Below are 26,998 nucleotides of genomic sequence, written 5' to 3' on the forward strand. Positions count from 1 at the left end.
ACGAGGGAGAGGAAAGAGGAAGACAAAGAGGCGGGGAAATGAGAGGATACGTGTGTGTGTGTGTGTGTGTGTGTGTGTGTGTGTGGAGGGGGAGGAGGGATGATGTTGTGCTGCTGTCAGAAATATGATGAGATTTGGGCCAGAAGATGGGAGGAGAGGCACAAGGGTGGTTGCAGACAAACAAATTGGGAAAAATATAAAAAACAAATAGTGTGTGTGGGTGTGTGTGTGTGTGTGTGTGTGTGTGTGTGTGTGTGTGTGTGTGGCCATGTTGCCACATTTGACTGCGTCGGTACGTCAACTGTTTGAGGTGTGTGCATCACAACGTGGATGTTCACACTCACGGCAGAGGTCTTTGATGTTAACACAGTTAACAAGGTACCTTCACTCACTCCCTCCCCCACCCGTCTCTCTCCACCTCTGTCTTCCTCTCTACCTCCCTGCCTCACCTCATGTCCCCCCAACATCTGTCCCCCTCTCTCCCCTACGCCGGCTGCCTCTTTCACCTCCTTCTTCCACCCTGGAAAGAAGAACGCCCACGGGGAACAAACACGGCAGAGACGCAAAGTGAAAGGAGGTGGGGAGCAGAGAGAAGGAAGGTGTGCAAAGACAGACAGGCGCGGAGGAGCAATGCAGGTGGGTGTGCAAGAAAATATAGACCGGTGACTATTATCTCCAAGAGTTCAAATTTAGAGTGATGGATGGATGGCTGAGATGAAGATGGATGATTGGGGCGGGGGGAGCTGGGGGAGGGGGGCAGATGGAGGACAAGCAGCGGTAGTGGGCGGTAATGGAGGGAGGTGGATAATTGGAGCGGGCCAGGGGTGGGTGAGCGTGAGAGTGAGCGCTAGAGACTGCAACAAACAGCAGGGTTTGTCCTCATTAGTGCACCATTGTTGAGCGCTGTGTGTTTTTTGGGGCCGAAGTATAAACCTCTTCTGTGTCCCGACACCCGTCAAGGGAATAGCGGACAAATGCGGGTGGGGGGGTGGGGAAGGGCATGATCACTGGAGAGACAAGTGACGGGGGGGAGACGACCGTGAGCTGTAAACTACGATTAATAAAAAAAATTAATAATAATAAAAAAATAAAATAAAAAGGCAGAGAGAGATAAATGATGTCAATGCGAAGAGTGGTCGACAGCGAGGGAGAGATATCCAACCATTCGCAACAGATACAGGTGAGAAGATTTAAAGATCTCATCAGAAATGGAGGAGAGGCGAGGCCCTCCCTTGTGGGTGTGATCAGATAATAGAGCGAGACAAGGTTACCTGTCTGACACGCGCACACAGCACTCCATCACTTCTGAGGTCAATTACAACACGATTCTTATTCCTTGATTCTTAAGGTCGCGAGACTCCCTCAACACGCCTGGAAGGGCCTTAAAGCAGGAAAAAAAAAAAAAAAAAAAAAAAAGGGAACCTGCAAATAAATCCAAAATGTCTACGTAGCATTTTGAAACGCTGCACTATCCTCGGGACGGTATCGTAGGATTTTAAACGGTACTAATACTCTCACCGATTCGGTACTTTAACGGTACTCTTATCGGTTCTTCTTCTTTTTTTTTTTTTTTTTAAGAGGAAAAAACCCCCCACAAAAAAAATGCAGAGCAGAATTAAGACACTGCTTTATTTTCTCGTATAATTTGGCGCCCCACACTCACTCCACATCCGTTTAAGGCAAAAAAGGTTTTATGACATTAGCATCTCAACATGTGTCAATTAAAAAAAACAAAACAGACATCCTGGTCTTTCCAGGCTGGATTGCGGTTCCTATACAAGCTGAACCCATTTCCGAATACGACTCAGCTAACTAGTGTCTCCAAAGTGACAATGGATGCATGGTCTCTCTCTCTCTCTCTCTCTCTCTCTCTCGTCTGTGGGTAGTTGACCTCTCCACGGCCCTTTCATTAATAACACATGGAGTCTCTCCTCCCAGCCCTGTGTGCAGCTGCGATTCCATGTTGATTCTGTTTGCTTCATTCATATTGCATAGCTGGTGTTCAGAGTTTAATACAGAAATTGAGAGAAAGATGGAAAAGATGAAAAGTCCGGTAATAAAAGACAAGAGAGAGAGGGATGGCAAAAGAAGGAAGAGGGGGACAAGAACGGATTGAGAGGGCGCAGAGCGCATGAGCGAGGCTACGGAGAGGGCGAGGGACGGAGGTATGGAAGAAAGGAGGTAAAGATGGCAAACGGCGTGGAGGACGGGACAGGCAAAAGGAGGAGGCAGGGAGTCCTTGAAGTTGAGGTCACGAGCTCGACCCTCCGGCTAATCCGTCCAGCCGTCCTCATTCTGTATCCGACGACAGATTCCTTTTTCAATACATGCGTGATTGCGCTGATGTGAGCGGCTTGGATAACGCCGAGGCGTCGCCCGTCGAAGCCACATGAGGCAGTAATGAGGTGAAGTAGCCATCCCCGGGAGAGGAATTAAGGGGCTGAAATTGAATCCAAACAAAAGTGCGGTTCCCCTTCCCGTATGTTGGGTGTGCGGCGGTCGGCAGGTTGGCGAGATGTGCGGTTGCGTGCGCGCGTCAAAATGGCATTCATTTGTCCCGCGGCGAAATCAGCGGGAGCAGAAAGTGTGAGGCAACTGCCGCCGCTCAAATTCAATCCTATCCGTCCAGTCAGAACTCACTGGGGTTTTTTCGACTGCATTTGCCACACAGAGACTGAGGACGGCACAATTTTGGAAATGAGGGTGGGAGGAGATGCAGAACTGGCGTAAAGGAGAAACTTCTGACGGGAGAGAAAGTAACAGTGGGGAAACTTTGGTACAAGTTAGATAGCCCCTATATCTTGGAAAAGTAAGAGGGAGTCGCTCTTCAGTCTCTAAGTACTACTAATAAAGAAACAGTCCTTAATATAGGTTTGTTTTTGTATTATTGTAATTATTTAATTCCCTGCGTCTGATTGAACATAATGATCATAAATGGTTGTGTTTGTGTCCCAACAGTGCCTCATTAAACAAGGAAAATCTTCAGATTAGTGAAACCGAGCCATCAAGCTCAATCAAAGATTACAGAGCGGGGTTAATGCTCCCTGTTACGTTGATGCCCCACATCACTGTTTTAGGCAATGGAGCCTCATCGGTCCTCAGCCTCCACCTAATAAATCCAACAACTATTTTTACTCCCAGATTACAGACACTGTATGTCAATGACCTGCCATTACATTTTCTTTGGATACTTTATTAATCCCTCTGGGGGAAATCAGTTCTCTGCATTCACCCATCCTGGAATCTGATGCAGAGGGTGGGCGGTGGGCTGATGCAGAGGGTGGGCGGTGGGCTGCCAGGTAGCGGCGCCCGGTGAGGAGCATTTAGAGGATTAAGTGTCTTGCTCAAGGGCACTTCAGCATGCTGCAGCCAGGGGAAACCGGGCGAACCGAGCAAGTCTCATTCAAACAATTGTAACATTAAATTCTGAAATCTCTGCATTTTGCAGAAGAATAGATGTTACGGAGCATCTTTCTTAGCCCAAAAAAGATTCACGTTCATTCCGCATCATGTCGGTCCAGAAGTGAAAGCTGTTTTTGTTAAGTGTTACATTTTTGGTATCACGTATGAAAGCTGCATTAGATTACCAAAAATAAAAAGCATGGCAACATGATTTCTAGTTCCAGGTGATGCATTCCAATTATGAATTTCACAAAGACTTAGTAAGAAAGCACACGAGCGAAACTCATGGTCCATATCAACAAGGTCAACCCTGCTTTCTCAATTCAGTTCTGATTTGTCCCCATTCTTTACCAGAAGGTTGATCCGAGCGGCAAAGGGGTTTTCGAGAGAAACCTTCAGGAATGGTGAGATAGAACATCTTAATAGGGTGAATAAGGACTTCCGAGGCGGACGGATACCGAAAGATCGACAAAAAGAAAAAAAAAAAAAAGCAAGAGTAGAAGGGCGGTTCAACACAGAGAGAGAGACAGAGAGAGAAGGAGGAGCAGCTCAACTGCACGGTGCCTCCCCTGTGTGAGTGCTGTTGCAGATTGTTGGTGGATACAAAGATGAAATGTGTACAGAGAGCCGTCCGCAGGCAACGTCGCTCTAATTCTCCCAATCAAACACTGCAGGTTCACAAAGAGAACAAACAAGATGGCCGAACACACATTCACCCTCAGGAATAAATGGAACACACATGCTGCATATACACGATAACCAACTCGCACCCTGCCATTTTCAAGGCTCACAGAAAGGCCTCCCACGCTGTGTGTGTTCATATATAATTGACGCAATGTTGAAGGCCGCCATACAATCCGTGCTTTGACCACAGAGTAGTTTGTTCTAAAGCTTTGACCTTGGAACATGCACACACGGCATCTATTCCTGAATTATTTTGTTGAATCTTTTGAAGCTGTGAAATGGGTTCTCTTTCCCTTTGTCCTAGTTATGGCTTCCCCATACTTTTATTCCACTCGCCCCAGCCTTGAATCTCAATTATTTATTGCTTTTAAGATATATTTAACGTTTTAATATTTTGATTTATCGTTGAATTTAAAGATTCAATCAGCTGCAACACAGAGTTCATCAGGACGTCATACTGACCACTTATCAATAATACACGTCTTCTGGAAAGCGCACGCACGCACGCACGCACGCACGCACGCACGCACGCACGCACGCACGCACGCACGCACGCACGCACGCACGCACGCACGCACGCACACACGCACACACACACACACACACACACACGAGGCAGTGACCCTTTGAGAGACATGCGGCTTTATGATGTTCAAATAGAAAAATGAAAGAATGGCAGGGCACAGACTGCCCAGGGTGTGCCGTGTGTGTTTCTGAGAGTTGGTTCTTTTGTTATTGAATCATGGCATATACGCCGTGTTTCAAATTATTATGCAAATTGGATTTAAGTGTCGTAAACATTTCATTTTTTGTTTTTCAATTAAACTCATGGATGGTATTGTCATGTTTTGCGCGGAATCATGGGGAGAGAGCTGGTAGGCCCCTTTAGGATCCCTGAAGGTGTGAAAATGACCTCGGCAAAGTATATAGAGTTTGTGACTGACCAATTTCTTCCATGGCACAAAAAGAAGAACCGTGCCTTCCGTAGCAAAATCATCTTCATGCCTGACAATGCACCATCTCATGCTGCAAAGAATACCTCTGTGTCATTGGCTGCTATGGGCATTAAAGTAGTGAAACTCATGGTGTGGCCCCCATCCTGCCCTGACCTCAACACTATTGAGAACCTTTGGAGCATCCTCAAGCAAAAGATCTATGACGGTGGGAGGAAGTTGGCGTCAAAACAGAAGCTCTGGGAGGCTGTTCTGACATCCTGCAAAGAAATTCAAGCAGAAACTCTACAAAAACTCACAAGTTCAATGGCGGCAAGAACTGTGAGGGTGATCTCAAAGAAGGCTCCTATGTCAACATGTAACTTGTTTTTGATTGAAAAAGCATTTGATTTCAGTGAATACGACCTCCTAATGCTGCAAGTTCAACAAATGACCATTTTCAGTTCTTTACAACCTATACAATGTTTTGAAACTCTGTTGTGCATAATAGTTTGGAACAGTGCATTTTGAGTATTTTATTTTTGAAAAAAATACCATTGGGACGTTTGTTCAATAACATTCGACTTATACCCTAACGGTTGAAAATTATACTGACTGTCATTTGCATCGACTATTTAGGAAAATCAGAGAAAAATATCACTTGCATAATAATTTAGAACACGGTGTACAGTATATTGCCGTGAATTTGGTCTATAGAAAAAACATGCAGTAGCTGTTACATTGTATGTGCATTAACGTAAAATGTCATTATTTTATAGCTTGCACCAGGCAGTGAGCCATCAACTGCAGGTTTTACTGTTACTCAACCCACGGTTGTTCTGTGAATGCTGCCACTAAAAATGCTTGATTTTGCGGTGGCTTTCTCAAAACTCCCATTGCGGATTTGCGTCATTTAATGGGTTTGTTTTGCAGTACAATTGCAAGTCAAAGAAAAATAAAGCTTTTCTTTTTTATTCCAACCAATAAAGAGTCATAGAATCACTTCCTGTGAAAATATGCATTCTGCATATCACATATATTCTAGACCCAAAGAAACAAAGTTACAAAAAAGAATATACTTTGCTTTTGCTGAGGCTCCAGTAATAAATAATAAGCCTTTAAAATAAATGTTCAATTCAACATACAGTGAGCATCAAATCAATTAAACATGGCACAGTACTAGGCTCCATCTTCGAGGTGAAGGGGTGCGCTTCCCTTGACTTGGCCATTTAATGCTAAAAAGTTGCGATCATTTTGGAAAACCTAGCATGACTATGCTGTTTAAGTGTGCGTGTGTGTGTGTGTGTGTGTGTGTGTGTGTGTGTGTGTGTGTTTATTGAGATGCTGCATGTCTTTGCATCCCAACAGTGCAAAAGGTGAGCAGCAAACAGGCCAGAAAAGCCACAGCCCAACAGCCCTACCTCTATCCTGCCGGTGTCAGGCTGGAAGCCTCTGGCGGGGTCTTCGGTGGTCACCCTGCACTGGATGGCACAGCCGTTGACCCTGATCTTCTCCTGCCTCAGACTTAGGTCTGGCAAGCTGCGGCCCTCGCACACATGCAGCTGGGCGTGCACCAGGTCCACACTGCCAGGGGGAGAAGGGGGAGAGAGGTTAACAAAGTGGTGAAGGTGAGAAAACACCAGAAACCGATGTACACAGACATATTACGTATAGAGATATTTTAGCCACTTTGTCTAAAATATGATTATTTACAATGACAAGTAATTTATTTGATTTAAAAAATATATCCAGTATTACCCTCATATCGCTGCCGCTGATTTCTTTGAGATAAAGCAAGTCATTTTTACGTCATCTCCGAAAAATCTTCTAAAATGACCAGAAAGTTAACCTGAAATCTCATTCAAAATATTCCCACCATAATTTAGTTTAACATAACCCCCCCTGCACTCAACTTTTCAGTTGGGACATAGACAATGAAGCTGCTTGGAAGGCTATGCAGCACCAGGCTAACCTTTGAATTCAGTTTTTCCATTCGTGCTGTTGCTGAAAACAAAAACTGATCCCTCCCATAGGATATAACAGCCATGTAAAATCAAAATTGTGTGATTACTTGGGTTTATAATTCTTGTGTGTGTGTGTTAGAGATGCTGTGTCTCATTTAGGAGGATTTAAATGTATATTTAATACAACACAGAGAATTAATTCTATTATATAATTATAGAACCCAGAATCGTGATTGTGGCACCGCCCCTTGCCTGCGCGAGCATCTCGTGTCGATGATGCACATTTTAGTATTTTCAGAGCTTATAGAGCTTATTGTATGTATGTATGTATGTATGTATGGGAATAACCTCTTGAACTTACATATCTTCCATATTGGCCCCATCGAGGTTATTGGTTACATTTCCGGAAATATGTTGAATAAATTATTTATTATCGAGTTATTAACAAAAAGAATACACATTTTAATATTTAAATTCTCAAAGCTAAATCTACTTACAGTTCAGTGTTTTTCAATAATCACAAGATCTCGTCCCCAGTCACCAGAGAGTACATTATTTTAGTATGAACACATCGGCTTGAATACCAATCTCAGCGGAAAAGTTAGAACACTGAGCGTTTTGTGTATTAAGTACGGTTTGTATGAAACAGAGCCCCACTCCTAGCTCCTGTCCGCTTCCCGGTCATTGTTCACACTTCTACAACCATATGGCAGCACAGATTCAACAAGGACCTCCGAGGTTTCATGAAGTTCATTGTATACTAATTCGACTGGAACAAATTGACGTGTCTTGAGCAGCATCTGCCCCTCAATACCTTCTGTTACAGCCTAGCAGGGCAGCATCCTCAGGGCTGGGACTCTTAGTGCAAAATCAATGTGGAAAATATGTTGACAATAAAAAGTCCCCATTTGAGAGCTAGTAAATAGTCATAGCTGCCCCCCGGGGGTTGGCGATTGGAATTTTGCACGATCGCCCAAGCCTTGCAGCAAGCCAATGTCAGGAAGCCAAGCACGAGAGAAATGCGGGACCTGTTATTTGACCCAGTCAGGAGCGTAATTGCAGTGTTTGGAAAAACTTTGACTGTTCAGGGACGACTTGCTGAATGGCAATGTTCCTCAACTGGAAGAAACAGGATTGAGTCAGCAGCTAATACGCTGATCAAAGCTCGTAGCCCCATAAAAGGTACACCAATATTTCTAAGGCTCAACCTAACACAATAGAATAAGACGAAAAGCGCAGACAGCAGAAATACCCTACCCAGGGGTCGCCTGGTGTCACGTGCAATATAGGTAAAGATCGCCTGCAAATCCAGCCTGCAGTCATTTGCTGCATGTGTCTTCCTCTCTCCACTGTTCTTGACATTAAAATAAAAAAAACAGCAAAAAAAAAAAAGTTTAAATAAATAAAAAAGAAACACCCTACTTCACGGAAAAAATCATGCAAATAAAATGGCTTTTTGAGCTCCGTGCGACTTCAAATGGAGCCTTGCCTTCAGAAATATTGAAATCATCGCTGTGCCGATTCTTCAGTGTCAAACAAAACACCGGGGTTTTCTCCCTGGTGCCTTCACCTTGCTTGGAGCTTCTCAATGGATCTTATGGGAGACTTGCAGCAGGTTTGCTGTATACATTATGCTATTTGATTTATTATTTATCAGTTTATAAACCCTAACAGAATATTTTTTTAATATGATGAATAGGAACTATTCTCTCCAATTTCTCTACATATTTGGCAATATGGCCTTCGGTTTGTAAATGCAGAGTTAATTTTCGGAAAATCTAATAAAAAAAAATAAAAAAGTCACGCTAAAACATTTTATGGACGGCACAAAGAACTCCATTGCCGTTCACCACATCCTTAAAATTGCTTGTGGCAGAGTTTAATTTAAACACCTCATGGCAGGTTTATCAATCCAAGTACTTGCAGATTTTTCCTTCAGAAAATCTATAACAATTTCCCTCATCACATTTAAATTTCAGGAAAAACATCAGCAAGCAGTTTTATAAGACTGTTATAATAATTCAATAACTCATCGACAAAGAATCAACTTTCACGCAAGGGTTGATCTGAAAATTCCAATCCAGGTTAATGCATTGGTTGATATTTGCAGGGCGACATTCTATTTCTCCATAATTATAATACAGTTCAAATCCAGCCGTTCTTTTCTGTTTTACAAACTCCATTGTGCGTGCACCCAATTTATGACCTGTGGCCCAATGGAATGTTTAAAATAACATACACTATAGTTTGAACCACGTCCTTGAATCTTAGAATTGTAAAAAAGTTACGTCTCAATGTTTGCCTTGTGAAAGATCCAAGGTTATCTCGCAATGACAATGAGTCAATCTGCCGGGAGAAAAACAAAAAACAGACCTGTGTGCTTCAATTCCAAGTAATCTCAAATAATTAGCTATCTTCCAAGGTTGTATACTATTAAAAAGAAAACAACCTGGATTGTTGTTCACAAAAACACGTCACCCTTACCTCTGAAAGATGTTTCAAAGCTCGGCTGAAAGGGCAGTGCTGACCTGCAGTTTTCTTGATGAAAATGTATTTTAATAGTAAAAATAGTAAAAAGACATTTAATGTTGATGTATTAATACAGTAGTAGAAGTAGTACTAGTCTTGATTGTTTAGTCACTGTCTAATTGTGTTCAGTCTATAACATATTGTGCATAATCACCGGGTGCGTTGCATTGACATTTCACTGCATATATGTATAGAGGTTTGTATATGTATGTGACAAATAAACCTCTTGAACCTTGAATTTATATCAACAATAATTATGAGGGAAATGAAGGCATAAATAAGACATTCTGTAATAGTAAGTAATAGTTAAAATCGTTAAATGTTAAATTGGAAAGGAAGGAAAGTTACAAGATAGGTAACCACTATGGACATGCATACCTGTACATTAATGCTAAATGCTGTCCTATGTACACAATGGCATGAATAGAGGAGGCAATACAAATGTGTACTATTTATTTTTTAACTTGGGCTGTCTGGTGGTATATTAGTTAAGGTTCCGACTGGACGAGTGAAGCACAGAACCTATGAATGAGCTCTACAGCTCCAGACTAAAATTCCCCATTTTTAAGACACCAAATCAAATCAGCTCTTGGACACAACCTCATTAAACTCTCAGTGAACTTACTACGGTTGACGCTTAGTAGCTTCAAAGGTTGGGAAGAATCCTTTTTATCTGTGCTCCAAGTCAAGGCCATGCACATCGTTTATCCATTGATGATTGTGCATAAGTTAAACTTGAGCACGTTCTCAATGCATGGCACAGCCTCACCTTCAGCACAATGAAGTGTTCCCCATACACTGATTAATTTGTGGCGGCCTGCAACAATATCATCATTGACCACCACATATTGATGTTCTATTTTTTTTTTTACTATTTAAAATGGGTAAAATCGTATTTCATTGTAGAGCTGCGTGCAGCCCCTCTTTGCCCCACTCTCGCTCTCTCTCTCACACAAACACATTGACAGTGGCCAATAGCCCCTCTTCTCAGTGCACACTCTGACTATGACCCAACTGCGCATGATCATGTTTCGATTCAAACCCGGTACTACTATGGCACCAGTTCCCACCAATCGGTATCTACCGGACAAAAGATGAAAATAAAGCCTCACTGGCAAATTCTTCCCTTGCCAAAAAAACAAAAACAGTCAAAACAGGACCCCTGCACCCAGTGTGTCTAGCAGAGAAAATCTACGTGGGTGAGGTCAGTGGTGAATCGGAATCTATACCTGGCCCAGTCCCCAGGTAGTTAAACTCGTGCCTCAGTGAACATTAAAATCGAGCCTCAACCCTTTCTACTGAAGGCAGAGCAGGAGACACATTGGCGAGCTGCTCACATTAAATCACAGCGGCCCCGACTGACAAGCTGGCCAAACATTTGTAGCTTCAATCCCCTAATTGAAGCGTCTGGATTGGAGCGCTGGACCGGGTGCCTCTCCAATCAGGATCACCAACAGAGCCAACCATGAAGCCGGTGGAGCTGCCGAGCCTTTGGACCACACAGTTTGACAGGCAACAAAGGGGAGAACGCTGAAAAGGGTTGCACGCATCTCCACCCAAAGCAGGAGCTGGCGGCGGCCGTAACACACGCCTTCACTAAACATTGTCGTTTGGAGCGCGCCGCTTGAAATCCTCTGTGTTCCTCTATATGACACGCCGAAGCACTGAGCGCAGGGTGTTTATAGCCGGCACATTCTCCGTTGCAGAAACCCCGGGTGGCGGTAGAGAAAGAGCACCGTGTGAAGCAGGAAGTAGTTAACGAAGGAGAGCGCTAGTAGACAGCACGCAAACATGGCTTCAGGCACAGCACTTGGGCGAGGAGGAATTGCTGTTCATGGTGGTTGAACCGACAAAAAGCGCAGAAAAGGAGCTGGTCTGCGCGCCCGTTCCATGCAGAGACAGAAGAGGACAACTTATTGAACCTTTCCTTTGAAGAACAGAGTCACAATGTGTAATTATTCTCCCTCATAGCAAAAAATGATAATCGCACATCAATACCAATAAAAACGTTCCCTTTTATTTGTCATCTGAACTTCACAACGACCCTGTTCACTTTCAATAAAATTACCAAACCTGAGTGAGCTGTTTGCGCATTTTTCATTTCACTTTGTGCTGTGGATCAATGTCGTCCAACACATCAGATATAAAACAGCAAAACACTGATCTCACTGATCCCCCATCGCCAAGTCCCAAAATCTCAGAGGTAAGCGAAGACGCGAAGGTCCCCGCGCGCCATGCACCCCCTGGTGACGTCACGCGCGCTTGTGCTTGGGGCAGGTATAAACCTAGCTTTCCTCTCGCGCGTGACTCGCCTTCTACTTTTGTTCGAGAGCCAAACAGCAGCGACACTCGTCAATGTCACATTACGGTCACTTAGCCAATCAGGTAAAAGAGGTAGGTTGTAAAAGTTTTCACTACCGATAATGTCCGGTTCATACAAAGTGTCAGTTATTTGTTAACATTCATTAATATCACATGTAAAGTAATTAAGAAAATCGGATCGTAATTAATAAATGGGTCGAGTTCATAAAATAACTCTAAAACAGCCAAGATTATTTTATTTTTTTACAAAAATAATAAAACAAGAAAACTGCCTTGGATCTATTCATCTGTCATTCCGATCAAGCACTGAAGCCCTAGACAATAATGATATAATTTAACAAAAATGCAAGTACGTTTTGTGCCCTCTGAGGGAGCAATCAGGGCGCAATTTGCACCCCTTGTCGCCCTCTTCTCCATGCGTAATGAGACATTGGAGAGGAACCGGGCGGTCTGGAGCGATCGCGTGTCCCATTAATTGAATGAAACAAAAAAAAAAAAAAAAAAAAAAGCACCATGTGTGACGGGGACACTGTCACTCTTACTTAAATTAAGAATTCAAAGCCATTTTTTTTTTTTTTTTTAATAAATTCAAACCCCATCATATAATTTCATGCAAATTTAAAAAAATCAAGCTAACCAGTATTTCATGATGCATAGGCAGCTGTAAAGTTGCAAAGGAATGTCTACTGTCTCATGTGAAACACGTATCAAATGTTTATTAGCCAAGCAAGACGCAGTTACACAAGGTATTAGAAATCAAGTCTAATGTAGGCCACTGACATGTTTACAGATAAATAAGTGGATCCTCTATGGTTATGGATAAATAAGTAAATAACAGAATATCAACGTTTGTTTTCTGCAAACTATCTTGATTTAAATAAACTAGTACATGCCTGTTCAAAATCTAAGACGTGTAAGACATTTTACTGTAATGTCACAGTTCAACAAAACGTCAAATGGATCAGTCCTGTGATCCACAATGGCGGATGAAACTGCTGGTTAAAGTCATACATAAGGGGACAGACTGTCTTTGTGACTCAGTAGCAGAGCCCTGAAGTCCCGCGGCCCCCGTATGCTCGCTGTTCATTCAAGGTTCATTATTAAACGCGCGTTGCCTTTCTAAATTGCACCAATATCGGCACTGCACGTCCTTGGGTCCCTAGTAAAACATCCGTCAAGCGTGAAGTAGATGGGAGAACAGTTGTCGGGATAATCAAAGGACATACACATATTCCTTTCAGTTCATGCCTGTTCAAAAAAGCACAATTTAACCAAATGTAAGGCAATAAAAAAATAAGCACGAAATGTGGGAAAAAATAGGCATATTAGAACTTCAGTGGAGGTTCCTTCAGTCAATGATTTGGTTGCTCCTCCTCTCGTGCGTGCGTGCGTGACGTTGAAGGTCACGCGCTCGGCTCGCATCTCCAGGGCTTCTTCCGCCCTCGTGTTAGCAATACATGCAGCGTTGCTTGCCAGGCGTGCATCTTGCGCTTCACATATTGGATGATGCCACAAATCCCTCGCGCTTAGCGGAATTGGACGATGTCACAAAGAGCCCGACTCGACCACCCCCGGTTCGTCTGCTGCACAGAGGTGCTTGCTTGTTTGGGCAGGTTTATTGAAAGTTTATTAAGACTACCCGCGTCCCAATTGCACCAAATACGACACTGCACGTGCTTGGGTCCCCAGCAATCCACCTGCCAAGTGTTACGTAGATCGAATGAACGTTTGTTGTGATAATCGAAGGACATACAGACATTCCTTCCCTTATAGTTAGGATAATCTCCTTTGATTTAGGTTGACAGTTTCCATGTATATTATTACATGTTTCAGAAAGTCTGTTTCATGAAAGACCCCCTAAGGTTTCAGATGAACAAGCTATGCTGTTTATAAAGTACCACTGAATTGCAAGCTAGAATTTACCAGAAAAAACTCTGAAATAGTAAAGAGTAGTTTCCAAGGTCTGCCCCAATAAGCATGTCTGCCACACAAGTAATGTAGCAGATCAATTGCTAGGGTTGCTGGGATCTTTACGCTCACAGAATTCCCCCCCCCCCCCCGCCATTCCTTCTTACTTACGCAAACGTGCACGATCAACATAGACACACTTAAGTGCCCTGGAACATGCACCTGCGGCCGTGCATGCACACGGAGCGACCACGGCGATTGGAAATCTCGCCATTATCACAGTGGAAGGAAAGTACATTAGACTAATACCCCAACGAGCTTGAAGACACGTGCACACAGTACTGTCCCACATAGACATACACATAAGTGTATGCACATGCCCTATGACCGACCGTGGAGACTGAGTGCTAATTGCATATAATTCAGTCTTTTATCACTCGTTAGAAAGGGAGAGAAGGGTGGCTGTGTGCCCAGAACACACACATACAGAGAAAAGAAAGAAAGAGAAAAAGTGAGGGGGGGGGGGGGGGCTGGGGACTGTCTCATGCTGCTGGTACAAAATGCTTGCAATTGATAATGTTGTACTGGTTGCAGCTTTCATTACACAGGAGCAGGAGTTGGGCTTGACGTGCCGAGACAGCTTGTACACAACCCTAAGCCCGTCTGGTCTGTAATCCGTTACCTGGAAGACAATAGGCTCGGGAAGGGGACTAACTCAATCAACTCCAAAATACACCATAAACCAGAAATGGTCAAAGGCTGGGCTTGGGCTTAGCAACCCTAACCCGTAAAAAACATCCATGCTACAGAAATGTTGATGCAAACCAAAAATTCCCAAGGTCTTGGAAAGGAAGACTCAGTTCAGTTTCCCAAGCTAAAGAGAAAATGTGACTCACCGCAGCAAAACCCGCTACCTCACACATTTCTAAAATCGCCAGGAGCAGCCAAATAAGTTCAAAAAACCTTTCTAGAAGAAAAATTCGATTTTTCCAGGTTTGTGTTCTTTGTGGGTTTTTTTTGGCGTGCATATTTCCTGCTAAATATGATGTATTTTCACAATTTTATTAACAGAATTAGCAACCTGCAAGCAACCACATTAAGATGCATTACAGTCTTGACAGGTTAGTACATGGTCTAAAGAAGTGATGTCAACTTTGGCGATTCATCGTAGAGAAAGTGACATGAAAGAGGTTGACAAAAGGCTAGAGCCGACATTAAATATGGGTTGTTCAACTATTAACATTCCTAGGCGAAAGGCAGTCAATGGTGCTAAGTACCCCACACAGTCCAGAACCTGAGAGATCTGACACTGCTTTTGTACATTTTCTATTGCTCACATTTATTCTTTCAGGTTCATTATCCATCAGATCCCCTTCAGCTAGGCCCAATGTACTTCTTGACACCTCAAAAGTGTGGCCTTTTTGGTGTCTGCTGTGAGGGAAGGCCACAGCAAGTCAACTACTTGGGGGATGAAGGAATGTCATCCAGCAAAGGCAGCAACGCTGTGATAAGTTACCTGCACCACTTCTTCCAAGACAGAGGTAGACCTTCACTGTGTAGTGGACAGAACAAAAAAAAAAATCATGCTGTGGTACTGTGCTTGGCGTATACTGCATAAGCTGCACCATCGCATGGATCTACACTTCCTGATAGCAGGCCACACCAAGTTTTCGCCAGACTGGTGCTTTGGACTTGACAAGCAGCGTTTACGAAAGACAAGGACAAACACTCTTGCTGAAATTGCAGCAGTTGTTCAAAACAGCACTGTAAGGCCAATGAAAATCCCTCAGCTAGCGGAGAAAGAGGATGGCACAGTGCTGGGCACACCTGAGCCCATACTTCAGACCATTGCCACTGATGAAACAGTACTAGCACTTTCGGTGGGTCGTGCATCACTGTCTTGTGCATAAACCGAAAGTAATAAATCTACAAAGCTTAAACAAATGACATAGTGAAACAAATAAATGTATAAATAGAATAGTTGGATTTAGATTCAATTTCATGTCTTCCAGATTTGATGCCAAGGATCCTGGTGTGGTTTGCGGCCAAGGTGCATTTAGAAGGCGAGGAGACCAGATTGCAGCTGCTCTGTGATGTCCATGCCCTGCCCGCCAGAGACGCACTTCCTGTTATGCCGCCACCTGGACTGGACAGAGCTATCTCTTCCACAAGATCAGAGAGTTCTGTGATGACTATGCCGAGGACATCACCTGCCCAGCACCACCAGTCGGGAGAGGCAGCCCTAAAACAGGCTCTCAGGGTGTAGCTGGGGTAGTGTTGGGGCTAGCCCACATAATAACTCCAAGAACTTTGAAGATATTTGGCACATATTACGCACATTTATATATTGAATGACCTTCTACTCTGGAGCAGTGGAGAGCATCCTGACAGGCAACATTGTTGCCTAGTTTGGGAATTGTACTGCTCAGGATGAAGGGCCCTGCAGAGGGTGGTGCGTTCAGCCGAACGTACCACTGGAAATACCCTCTCCTCCCTGCAGGACCTATACACCAGGAAGTGTAGTAGCAGAGCCCGCAGGATCATGAAGGATCCTCACGACCCCAACAACGGACTGTTCCAGCTGCTGCGGTCGGGCAAGCGGTCCGCAGTCACGTGGCGAGGACAGAGAGACTGAGACAGAGTTTCTTCCCGCAAGCCATAAAGACTGTCAATGATAAACACACCAGGGGTCCTCACTGAGACACTCACATAGGCCCCACTGCCTTACTGTACTGTATATAGCATACTGTACTGCATACTGTATTACTGTACTGGTTACTTCATACTGCACTATATTGTTGTTCTGTTCGGTGTTACTGTATTGCTGTGCCGTCCTGTTGTATACTGGACTGTATATTTCCACACACACTACCTCACTTTATTCACATACCACCATAGGTGATGGTAGCTCAGGCGGTAGAGCTGGTGGTCTAGTCATCTAAAGGTTGCTGGTTCGATCCCAGGCTCCTCCTGCTAGCATGCTGTAGTGTCCTTGAGCAAGACACTTAGCCCCTAATTGCTCCTGATGGCTGTGTCCATCGGTGTTTGAACAATTGTAAGTCGCTTTGGATAAAAGCGTCTGCTAAATGACTAAATGTAAATGTAAATGTAAATGTTTACTGCACATATCTGTATATAAATATAGACTATCCCATTTCTATTTTGTACCCTCACTCTGTATTACTTTTGAGTTTTATTTTATTCTCTAACTGCATTATGTTTTAGGAATCAGTTTCAGTTAGGTAGAAATTAGGTTAGCCATTGTGTTATTTTTTGAACTTATTGTGCATGATCTCCGGGTGCATTTTAATGACATTGAAACATGGAATGTCAGGACCATGTATGCAGGAGGAAAGACAGCAGTAATAGTGGAGGTTATGAGGAGGTACAGAATATCTCTCCTGGGTCTGTGTGAAACCAGATGGCTCCAGTATGGGCAGGTTTGAATGGCCAAAGGTGAGTCCATTTTGTTCTCGAGGCACCCAGAAGACTCTGCACCACATACAGAGAGGGAGTAGGGTTCTTGCTATCCAACGAAGCCCAGAGGGCACTCGTCAGCCTGGAAGCCATCAACTCAAGGATTATCACAGCAAAATTTCAAACTACGCATCGGAAATTAAACCTTCAAATAGTACACTGCTAAGCACCCACCAACGACAGTAAATGAAACCAAGGACCACTTCAACAACCAACTACATCACATACTCAAGACCAAGAAGGGAAAGGACATCATGATTGAAATGGGAGACATTAACGCGAAGACAGGGGGAAACAACAATGGTTATGAGCTGATTATGGGAAAGCAAGGTTTAGGTACCATGAATGAAAATGGAGAAAGTCTGTGCAGACAACTTGTTTATCAGGTGGTCTGGTTTTACCACACAAGGACTCATTAAAGCAACATGGTATTCTGCCAACCACATAATAGAAAATCAGATTGACCACATCAGCATCAACCTGAAGTTTAGGCACTCACTGCTGGATGTCAGAGTGAAAATGGGAGCTGATGCTGGGTTTGACCATAACAAGGCAAGGACATAGCAAGGACATGGCTGAAACTGAAACACATAAATCCCAGAGAAGGAAGAGTCAAATTGAATGTATCGCAATTTCAAAATGTGAACACAGTAGAACTATACCAGGTCACATTACATAACCGGCTTCAAGCACTAGAAGACCAAGAAGCAGAAAACCCAAGATCACTGGAGGAGATATGGAAAGGGGTGAAATATGGCTAAACAATTTGGGAAAACAATCGAATTGCGATTGTTTTTTTTTTAGGTTCCATATCTTCTGTATTATTCACTCAACACAAGCAATAAGTCATTCTATAGTATGACCAAAACAACATTGAATACAGTCAAACTGCTCTTTCCTGTAGGCCAAGCCTATGTGTTACAATGAAATTAGATTAATTTATGCATGAATTGATATGAATTACATATCTTTAACTATTGAATTGTTAAAAGAAAAACCATCAATCACAGTAGAATATAGACTGATTGATTTAACTTCAAGCCTTGTAATTTTTTGGATTTGAAAATAATATTTGACAAATATGTAGTGTTTCAGCAGAAATGTATTATTTTTCATAAAATTGTTGTGTGTATACGTCCACATACACGTGTGCTCAGGGCCAACTTAATGCTAATTCAGTTTAAAAAACTTGCACACTGCCATTACGCATGGTTTTGTTCCATAAAGAGATGTAAAATAAAAACACACTGTTGTGGCTCGCCGATCGCGAGCACCCCAATCGCTGGCACAAGCAATGCTGACATGCATCTTCGGTACTGTCGGAGAGGGAGACGTGGGCATATTGCGCCTCAAATTTATTTATTTATATATATATATATATATATATATATATATATATATATATATATATATATACATACATACATATATATATATACATACATATACACATATAAACACACACACACTTTTTTTTTTTTTTTTTTTTTTTTTTTTTTTTTTTTTTTTAATCGCAGCCTTTGCGATTTGGAAATTGCGTTTTATTAAATTGGGATGTCTGTTTGATTTTCATTAATCGTTCACAGCCCTAGTCTGAAGACTATATGGAAGAAGAAATGAAGAAGTGGTAGGGAGAAAAAAAGACAAAAAGCAAACCCTGGCAATCCACAGAAACATACAAGAAAGTGAGGGAGCAAAAGGGGGGAAAAGGAGGTACTAAATATAAGTTAAACTAGAACAATAAAGGCAGCAGCACAGAAAGAATATGAGGCAGCAAACAAGGCGGTGAAGCTAAGTGTCAGAAGGGACAAAAAGAAGTACATCAAGGATCTAGAACAGCAGGCGGAGGATGCAGCAGTTTTTTACTGCTGCATCCTCCGCCTGCTGTTCTGTCTGAAGGAACTTTCTAACCACAAAGAAGCTCACTGGCAAATACAAACAAGCACAAGTACACATAAGGACACAAAAGGTACGCACATCCACTGCCAAGGAAGATCACCTTCAGAGATGAACTGAACACTTTAGAGAGCTCCTAAACAGACAGTCCCCTTAACTGACAGCAGAGACCCCACCAGCTCCAAACCTGCTGGAGATTAACTGCAATCCCCCCACCCACCAAGATGGAACTGAGGAAAACCATTAAGGCCTTGAGGAGGTAAGACAGAAGGGCTGGATGAGATACCAGTTGAAGCCTTCAAAGCAGACACCAAAACCTCTGCCAGCATGCATTACCACCTCACACAGGCTATCTGGGAGGAGAATAAACTCTCGTCGGACTGGAGAGATGGCATCGTTGTTAAGATTTCCAAGAAGGGAGACCCCAGGGAGTGCAAAAACTACAGAGGAATGTTGCTCTTTTCAACACCAGGAAGTTGTTGGAACCGCATTCTAGAGTGGTAGATCTTGTGGAGACCAAATTGCCACCCTCAGGATTATCATCAAGTAATCCTAAAAATGGAACTCGCCTGTCGGTCAATTTCATACCTCATTCACCATGAGGCATTTCCATGTGTCGATCGTGAGACCATTTGGTAACTAATATTGCGCTAAGGCATCCCACTGAAGTTCATCAGCATCATCAAGAGCACCCACCAAGGAATGTTGAATTGAAGGATGCCCGTCAGAGGCCTTTGAGGTCCTGACTGGCGTGTGGCAGGGATGTTTGCACTCGCCCTTCCCCTTCCTCCTCTGCATAGACTGGACCATGAACCAACCACAGCAGAATTGGCATACAGTGGAGCCTGGCCGAACATTTAGAGGACCTAGACTTTGCTGATTTTCCTACTTGCACACACTTAGCAACAGATGCAGGACAAATCAAACAAATTAGAAAGAAGTGCTGCTACGCTTGGGCTCAAGATCAACACAACAACAAAAGTCATGAGAATAAATAACAAGAACAATACACCAATAATCATGGATGATAATCAACTAGATGAGGTAGGCAGTTTTGCATACCTTGGGAGCATAATTACTCTGGACTATAGGCTTGGGCGATGATGCAAAATTGGTGCAATCATGGTAGTCCGATCGCTGGGGGGCAGCAATCACCAAAATACAATTTTATCAAGGGTGGGGGTGCGCGCTACCATAATGTGGCAAAGGCGGTCTCCTCGTTCCAAAACTGCAGGATTTATCCTTTACAAGTTTTTACACAAACACATCCAGTTTTTCCTAAATTAATTCCCAAAGCAACGGAAAGTAACAGGGAGACCTGCATCTCCACTGTCCCAACAGTGGGGAAGCCTGGGTTTGGAACAGGACCGTCCCTTAACTCAGTTGTGTTTAAAAATGTTGTTTCATACATGTAGGAAACAAACTAAAATAAATAGGTCTAAAATAAAAAGCCAGACACGGTAGCCTGTGCACATCACTGTCGGGAGGAGAAAAGTAAATCTGCTCTTCTTAGGTTTACGTTTTTCATTTTCCATACAAGCAAGAAACTAAGGGCATTAAATTCATCAAAATCTCAATTAGGCATCCAGGTCGCAGAATGTCTTGGAAAGATATATTCATGAGGAACGTGTACTCTGTGCACCCGCGATGTGCGCACTGCGGCTGCTGTGCTGCTCCGTTTGCCCAGAGCTGCAAAATGCCAAGAACCAGAGCTGGGGGTCCATGTGCCTTTTTTTTTTTTTTTGAGCACCTGCCCTAGACACAATCAGCAATAACAACCTGTGGGAGCGCACCAAGCAAGAAATTCTAGTACTTCAAATTAGAAGGAGGAAGCGGAGTTGGATAGGCCACACACCCAGAAGATACAATAAATCTATCGCCAAACAGGCACTAACATGGAACCCACAAGGCAGGAGGAAAAGAGGAAGACCTAGAACCACTCGGAGAAGAAACACAGAGCAGGGGATCAAGACTGTGGGGCTGTCATGGAGAACTTGATCGAAAGGCACAAGATCGGAGAGGATGGAGGGCTTTGGTCGAAGACCTATGTTCCTTCGGGATTACAAAGGCCTAAGTAAGTAATAAGTGTGTGTGGGAGACTGACAGAAGGCTTTATGCCTCCCGCACTGCTGCCACCACCCGCCTCCGCCATCACCCTCTCAGCACCGGCGCTTTCTGCCGCATCTTCTCCAACATTTCCCCTCTACTCCCCGCTTACACAACCCTTTGATGTCAAGTCCCCAAAAGCGGCAGCAATGTAAAAACGAGGAAGCCGGGATGGCCCTTGGCGGAAATCAAATCCACCCGCTCGAATTTCTGCCGCGCTCGGCCCACTTGAACTGAGTTCTGCTGAGCCCTCCTCTTCACTCCTCTCTCATCACCTAATCTTTTCTCAATTCAACTAAAATACAATACGATGGCAGTTCCATGATCAGATTAGTGTATGTACGTGCGTGCGTGCGTGCGTGCGTGCGTGCGTGTGTGCGTGATGGAGAATTTCTCATCAGATTGCTTTGAACAGAAAACACAGAAAGCAAGAGGCAGAAAGAGAGGGTGAATGCAAGGCACAAAGTTGTGGAGAGAGGGGGAGGGAGAGGGATCTGTCATGGGCCTGATTGAGAGCGGGTAGGAAATAAGAGATTGGAATCATTGTGGCATGCGGACAGCATTTTGACTTCAATTTAGCTGGCGGCACAACAAACACACAATATGATCAGTACATGGCATCAGACAATGTTTGTATGTAAGTGGCTGTGTGTGTGTGTGTGTGTGTGTGTGTGGCAGGGGGATGGAGATGAGGAGATGGAGAAAGAGGCAAACAAATGATTCTTATTCAGCTAACCATTATTTTTTACCATTATTCATAACCTTTATTTTACCAGGTTAGTCTCACTGATGATCTCCTTTCTGTATTACGCGTAAAGGGCATAGCCGTGCAGTATATAACTGAATTTACATCTTAAAACAGGGAAAATAGAATTTTAAAGCAGGAGTAGTCAAATGTATTATTAAAAGGTCCACTTGTGAATCTTAAACCAAAAGGTCCAGAGGAATTCCAGCTAAATGTAATGACATACAAGTACATCTTTTTTCGATAACTCCATGCTTATGAGTTTAACTTAATAATAAATAATTACTTACTCATCCCCGGGAGGGGGATGGAATTCAAGATTAGGGGTAATTGAGGGACCGTTGCCAGATGCTGCTATACACGCCGCCAATTTTGCTCATCAGAAGCAGATCGAAGCAGCAATCCTCAAATTAATAGACTAACTGCTGTACCTCCTGAGAGTGAACCGAGTCCAGACTTGTTTTAGTTTATACTTGTACTATTATCCCTCCCTATTGTTATTAGCATTGCTGTTTTTATTATAATGCCATTAATAGCAGAATTTTTCCACTACTATAGCGCATTGTCATTCTATTCTATTTGTCCTTCAGTGGAACGCCCACGTGCCCATATTCGGCTCAGTAGTTGGCATAGTGTTACTCCCTGTTATCTTCCGTTTATACATCTACACATACGTTTTATTCTCTTTTTTTGCGCTGCTGTGTCGACTTCTGTCTGCAACTTAATAAAGTCTTTATCTTATCCATTTAACATGCAATTTTAGTAGCTTGTTCCAAGCTGGAGGGCCAGAAAACTAAAAAGTTCTCTCCTCAACTCCGCTCAAACCTCAGGGATTTCCGTCAAAATATAGCTATATGAGCACAGACCATAGATATAGTTTGTCCTTCGACCTGTGTGTGTGTGTACTGGACAGTGGGTGTAAATGAAAATGCGCATTTACAAGGTCAATCCTCATGTATTTCTTTCAGTGTGCTTCAAAAAACAAGTGCAAAAACAGCCCCCTCCCTTACCTTCCTTCTTGTGTTTCCTTTGTTTACCAAGTATAATGAGGGGGATGAAGGAGTAGAGTGGATGAGAAGAGGTTGCGTGTGGCCTTCCACACACGCCACACAATATTTTCCTCCTTTTCACCCCCCCCAATTCTGCACATGTACAGGCCAGACTTATCAGCCCCATTAATTAATTCCTGGATCCCTTGTTATGAAAGCGATGGAGAGATTATGAGCGAGAGAAAGAGAGCAGAAAGAGAGAGGAGAAGAATGCAAAAAAACTCGGGCTATCGGGGCTGAGGCACAAAGGATGCAAGGATGAAGAAAGGCGAGGGAGAGACGATGGGGGGTTGGATCAGACAGCAAAAGGGGAAAGACAAATAAAGAAAACAAGGTAAATAGAGGGCACACTGAAAAAAGAATGATGAAAATAAATAGGAGTCAGGCTTCTCTGGTCACCCAATTGAGTGGCTCCTATGTGCTGATTTGGAATGGGTTTGAATGCAACACTGAATGTAATGAATGGACAAGAGTTCCTCGTCCGCTCTGTTAGGTTAGGGCTGGATATTGTTGAAAAAATTACAATACCAATAGCAGTACCCTTAAAGTGATACCGATACCATTTGTGTTCATTCCATAACTTTTTTTGGTTGTTTTTTTTCCACTCTACTATACCCATCATGTGAATGGAAGCATTCAAGTTGCGTAAAATGCCCCCACTCCCCCCCCCATCAAAATTATTTTTAAACAAATACATTTTGAAAGTGTTCAAATGATTAAAATACTTATGAAATAACTGTACAGTGAAGTATTTGGGCAGTGTCATTTTAAACAAAAAGCCAGTGCAGGAGTGAAGATTACAGCAAGGAAAACCTCTTTCACTGTTCATATGGACACCTCACTGTTGTTTTAAGGCAGACTTGAAAAATTGTGAACCTGTCCTTTAACAGACTGTTAAACATGTCAAATTGAATCGAAGAACGCTTGGGATGATTGGCTGCGAGCAAATCCATACATTTTTTTTTTTCCTAAATCTGGGTACAAAAAGGATTGAATGCAGTTATCGTTTGACTGGAGAACTTCCGATACTACTTGTTATTGTGTTATTTCTAGGGGTGTGCATCTCATGCCACTTTAATGCACATATCTGTATATACATAAATAGCCTATCTCATATACATAAGCCTATTCCCTTTATTCTATTTTGTACCCCCACTCTGCATTACCTTTGAGTTCTTATTTTATTTTCATTTATTCTATATATTTTATTTTATTCTATAGTATTTGACTAACTGCATTACGTTTTAGGAATCACTTAGTTAGTCAAGTAGACATTTTTTAGGTAGCTATTGTGTTCAGTCTAGAACATATTGTGCGTAATTACCGGGTGAGTTGCATTGACATTTCACTGCATATTCAAAAAGTTAGGGATATTTGGGTTTCAGGTGAAATTTATGGAAAATGTAAAAAGTTCACGCTAAAGTGATATATCATGAAAGTAGGGCATTTAAGTAGAACATGCAATGGTGATATCCTCATCTCAAACAATGTATTGAAACAAAAGCCAACAACAGCGGTGGGTTTACCACAACAAAAAAATGTCAATGTCTCAATAACTTGTCACGTGCCCTTGAGCATCAATTACAGCTTGACAACCACGTCTCATGCTGTTCACAAGTCGACTTATTGTCTGCTGAGGCCTGGCCCCCCACTCTTCTTGAAGGGCGGCCCTCAGGTCATTGAGGTTCTGGGGTACAGAGTTACGAGCCTCTACACGGCGACTCAGCTGATCCCATAGGTTTTCTATGGGATTCAGGTCTGGAGAAAGTGCAGGCCACTCCATTTGAGGTAGCCCAGTCTCCAGCAGCCGTTCACTAATGATGCCACCTCGAGGAGATGGAGCATTCTCGTCCATGAAGATGAAATGAGGCCTGTGTTGTTCATGCAGGGGCACAATGACTGCATTAATGATGTTATTCAGGTAGTATGGGCTTGTCACTGTACCTGCCCACACTGTAACACCACCACCACCAAACAGTGGCTGATGCAAAGCGCTCTCCTTGACGTGTCCAACATCGTTGGCGGCCATCATTTCTGCTCAACGTGAATCGACTTTCATCAGAGAACAGCACTGAGCCCACTGGTCCCTCGTCCAGCGTAAATGCTTCCTGGCCCTTGCAAGACGATGATGCCTGTGCCTGGTGGTGTGGTCAGGTACCCTTGCAGGTCGTCCAGCACGCAGACCACACTGATGGAAACGGTTTTGAATGGTCTGACTTGACACTCGGGGGCCTCTCACCTCCCTTAAATGTGCCTGGAGTTGAGTGGCATTCATCATCCGGTTGCGCAGGGCACTGTTCACAATGAAGCGGTCATCAGTTTGGATGTGGCCAAAGGACGTCCACTTCTATGCTTTTCTGTGACTCTTCCAGTCTCTCTGTATCTCTGTTGCAACCTGCTGATGACACTCTGACACTCTATGCTCAGTGGCCACTTCCCTCTAAGAAACATCCTGTTTGAAGCCTCGCAATGGCGAGGTACTGTTGATCAGTTGTTAGGTGTCGTCTTGGTCTCATGATGTCAAAATGTGAACAGCATGATGAAGAGGACTGTTTAAATACCAATTCTAATTGAACCAGGACATTTATTGGTCGATTCATGGATCAAACACCTGTTGTGAATTTTTCCCTTCAGCTCCTTGTTAGAGAACAGCAAGTTGTGCAAAAAGTACTGAAACATTGAACAGTTGGACATGTGCATTCAAAAGTTTAGAGAAGGTCAAATTAAGTTCACCTGTAAAGATTATAGTGCATTTTAGGTTCATCCTGAAATTTCACCCGAAAGCCAAATATCCCTAACTTTTTGTGTATGTATGAAAGTATGTGACGAATAAACGTCTTGAATCTTGAATCTCTTCCTTATAAGACAATCCGATACGTATCTAGATGGCTTTTATGGCAGTCTGGCATTTATGTAGTTTTATAATTTTATGGTTTTAGTATTTATACTTACTTTAAATACAATATTTTATTGTTGTCCTATTCAATATTTTTTTCTTTTATGGGAGGGTGGGTTTGGTTGTTTCTAAATCCATTGTTGACATCCTAGGTTTTCTCAATCGCTTGTAAAGCACTTCGAATTGCATTTGAATTGTTTAAAAGGTGCCATATAATTAAAGTTTGATTGATGTGTGATAAATAGATGGGCTACAATACGATTCAGGGACATACACCGATCAGCCACAACAAAACCACAACTAATAACCACCAATATTGTGTAGCTCTCCACGGACCAGATTTTACTTTTAGGAATGATCCGCACTGCTGAAACGGGGGGAAAAAAATGGCGGTCACAATGTTTTACTTGGGCTTGCTTGTCCCTGCCCCCAGCCCCTGACGTATGCGGTTCTTGCTTATTTTCCAGCTTTCGAAGTGGTGCCGCTCTGGAACCAGTTTGCCGGTTCTTTCGCTGTGGAAATGCGAGTAACTGGTTCCAGATTAGGCACTGGCTCAAAACTGGCCCTTAAAATACCTTGGTGGAAAAGGGTTGTCTGACCCGGCCTGCAGCTACACGGCCCCGAAAGCAGCAATCCGCGATACACGGTGTGTTCTGACACCTCTCTATCATAGCCAGCATTAACTTTATCATCAATTTGTGCTCCAGTAGCTCTTCTGTGGGATCAGACGGGCTAGACTTTGCTCCACACACACAGCCTCCATGGGGTACATTATCTGCCATTGGACACACACACACACACACACACACACACACACACACACACACACACACACACACACACACACACACACACACACACACACCCCTGTTACTAACTACTGCACACCAGGAACACCCCACAAGACCTGCCGTTTCGTAGACACTCTGACAGTCGTCTAGCCATCACAATTTGGCCCTTTTCAAAGCCACTCATATCCTTCCGCTTGCCTATTTTTCCTACTTCAAGAAATGACTGTCCACTTACTGCCTAATATATCCCACCCTTTGACAGGTACCACTGTAATGAGAGATGAGCAGTGGTTTTAA

The 26,998-nt window shown here is 43.2% G+C and overlaps 1 protein-coding gene across 1 annotated transcript in view; it reads right to left on the reverse strand.

The window, feature by feature from the left end:
* The window catches only part of pcxb (pyruvate carboxylase b), a gene marked incomplete at both ends in the record, with an annotated part of 257,867 nt that overhangs the window by 176,926 nt on the left and 53,943 nt on the right, over positions 1 to 26,998 (reverse strand). The window contains one exon of the mRNA XM_080023630.1: positions 6,440 to 6,602. Coding sequence (XP_079879756.1) covers positions 6,440 to 6,602 — 163 coding nt within the window. The remainder of the gene's footprint in view (positions 1 to 6,439; positions 6,603 to 26,998) is intronic.

This window comes from Zeus faber, assembly GCF_960531495.2.
Source record: "Zeus faber genome assembly, chromosome: 22".
NCBI classification, from domain to species: Eukaryota; Metazoa; Chordata; class Actinopteri; order Zeiformes; family Zeidae; genus Zeus; species Zeus faber.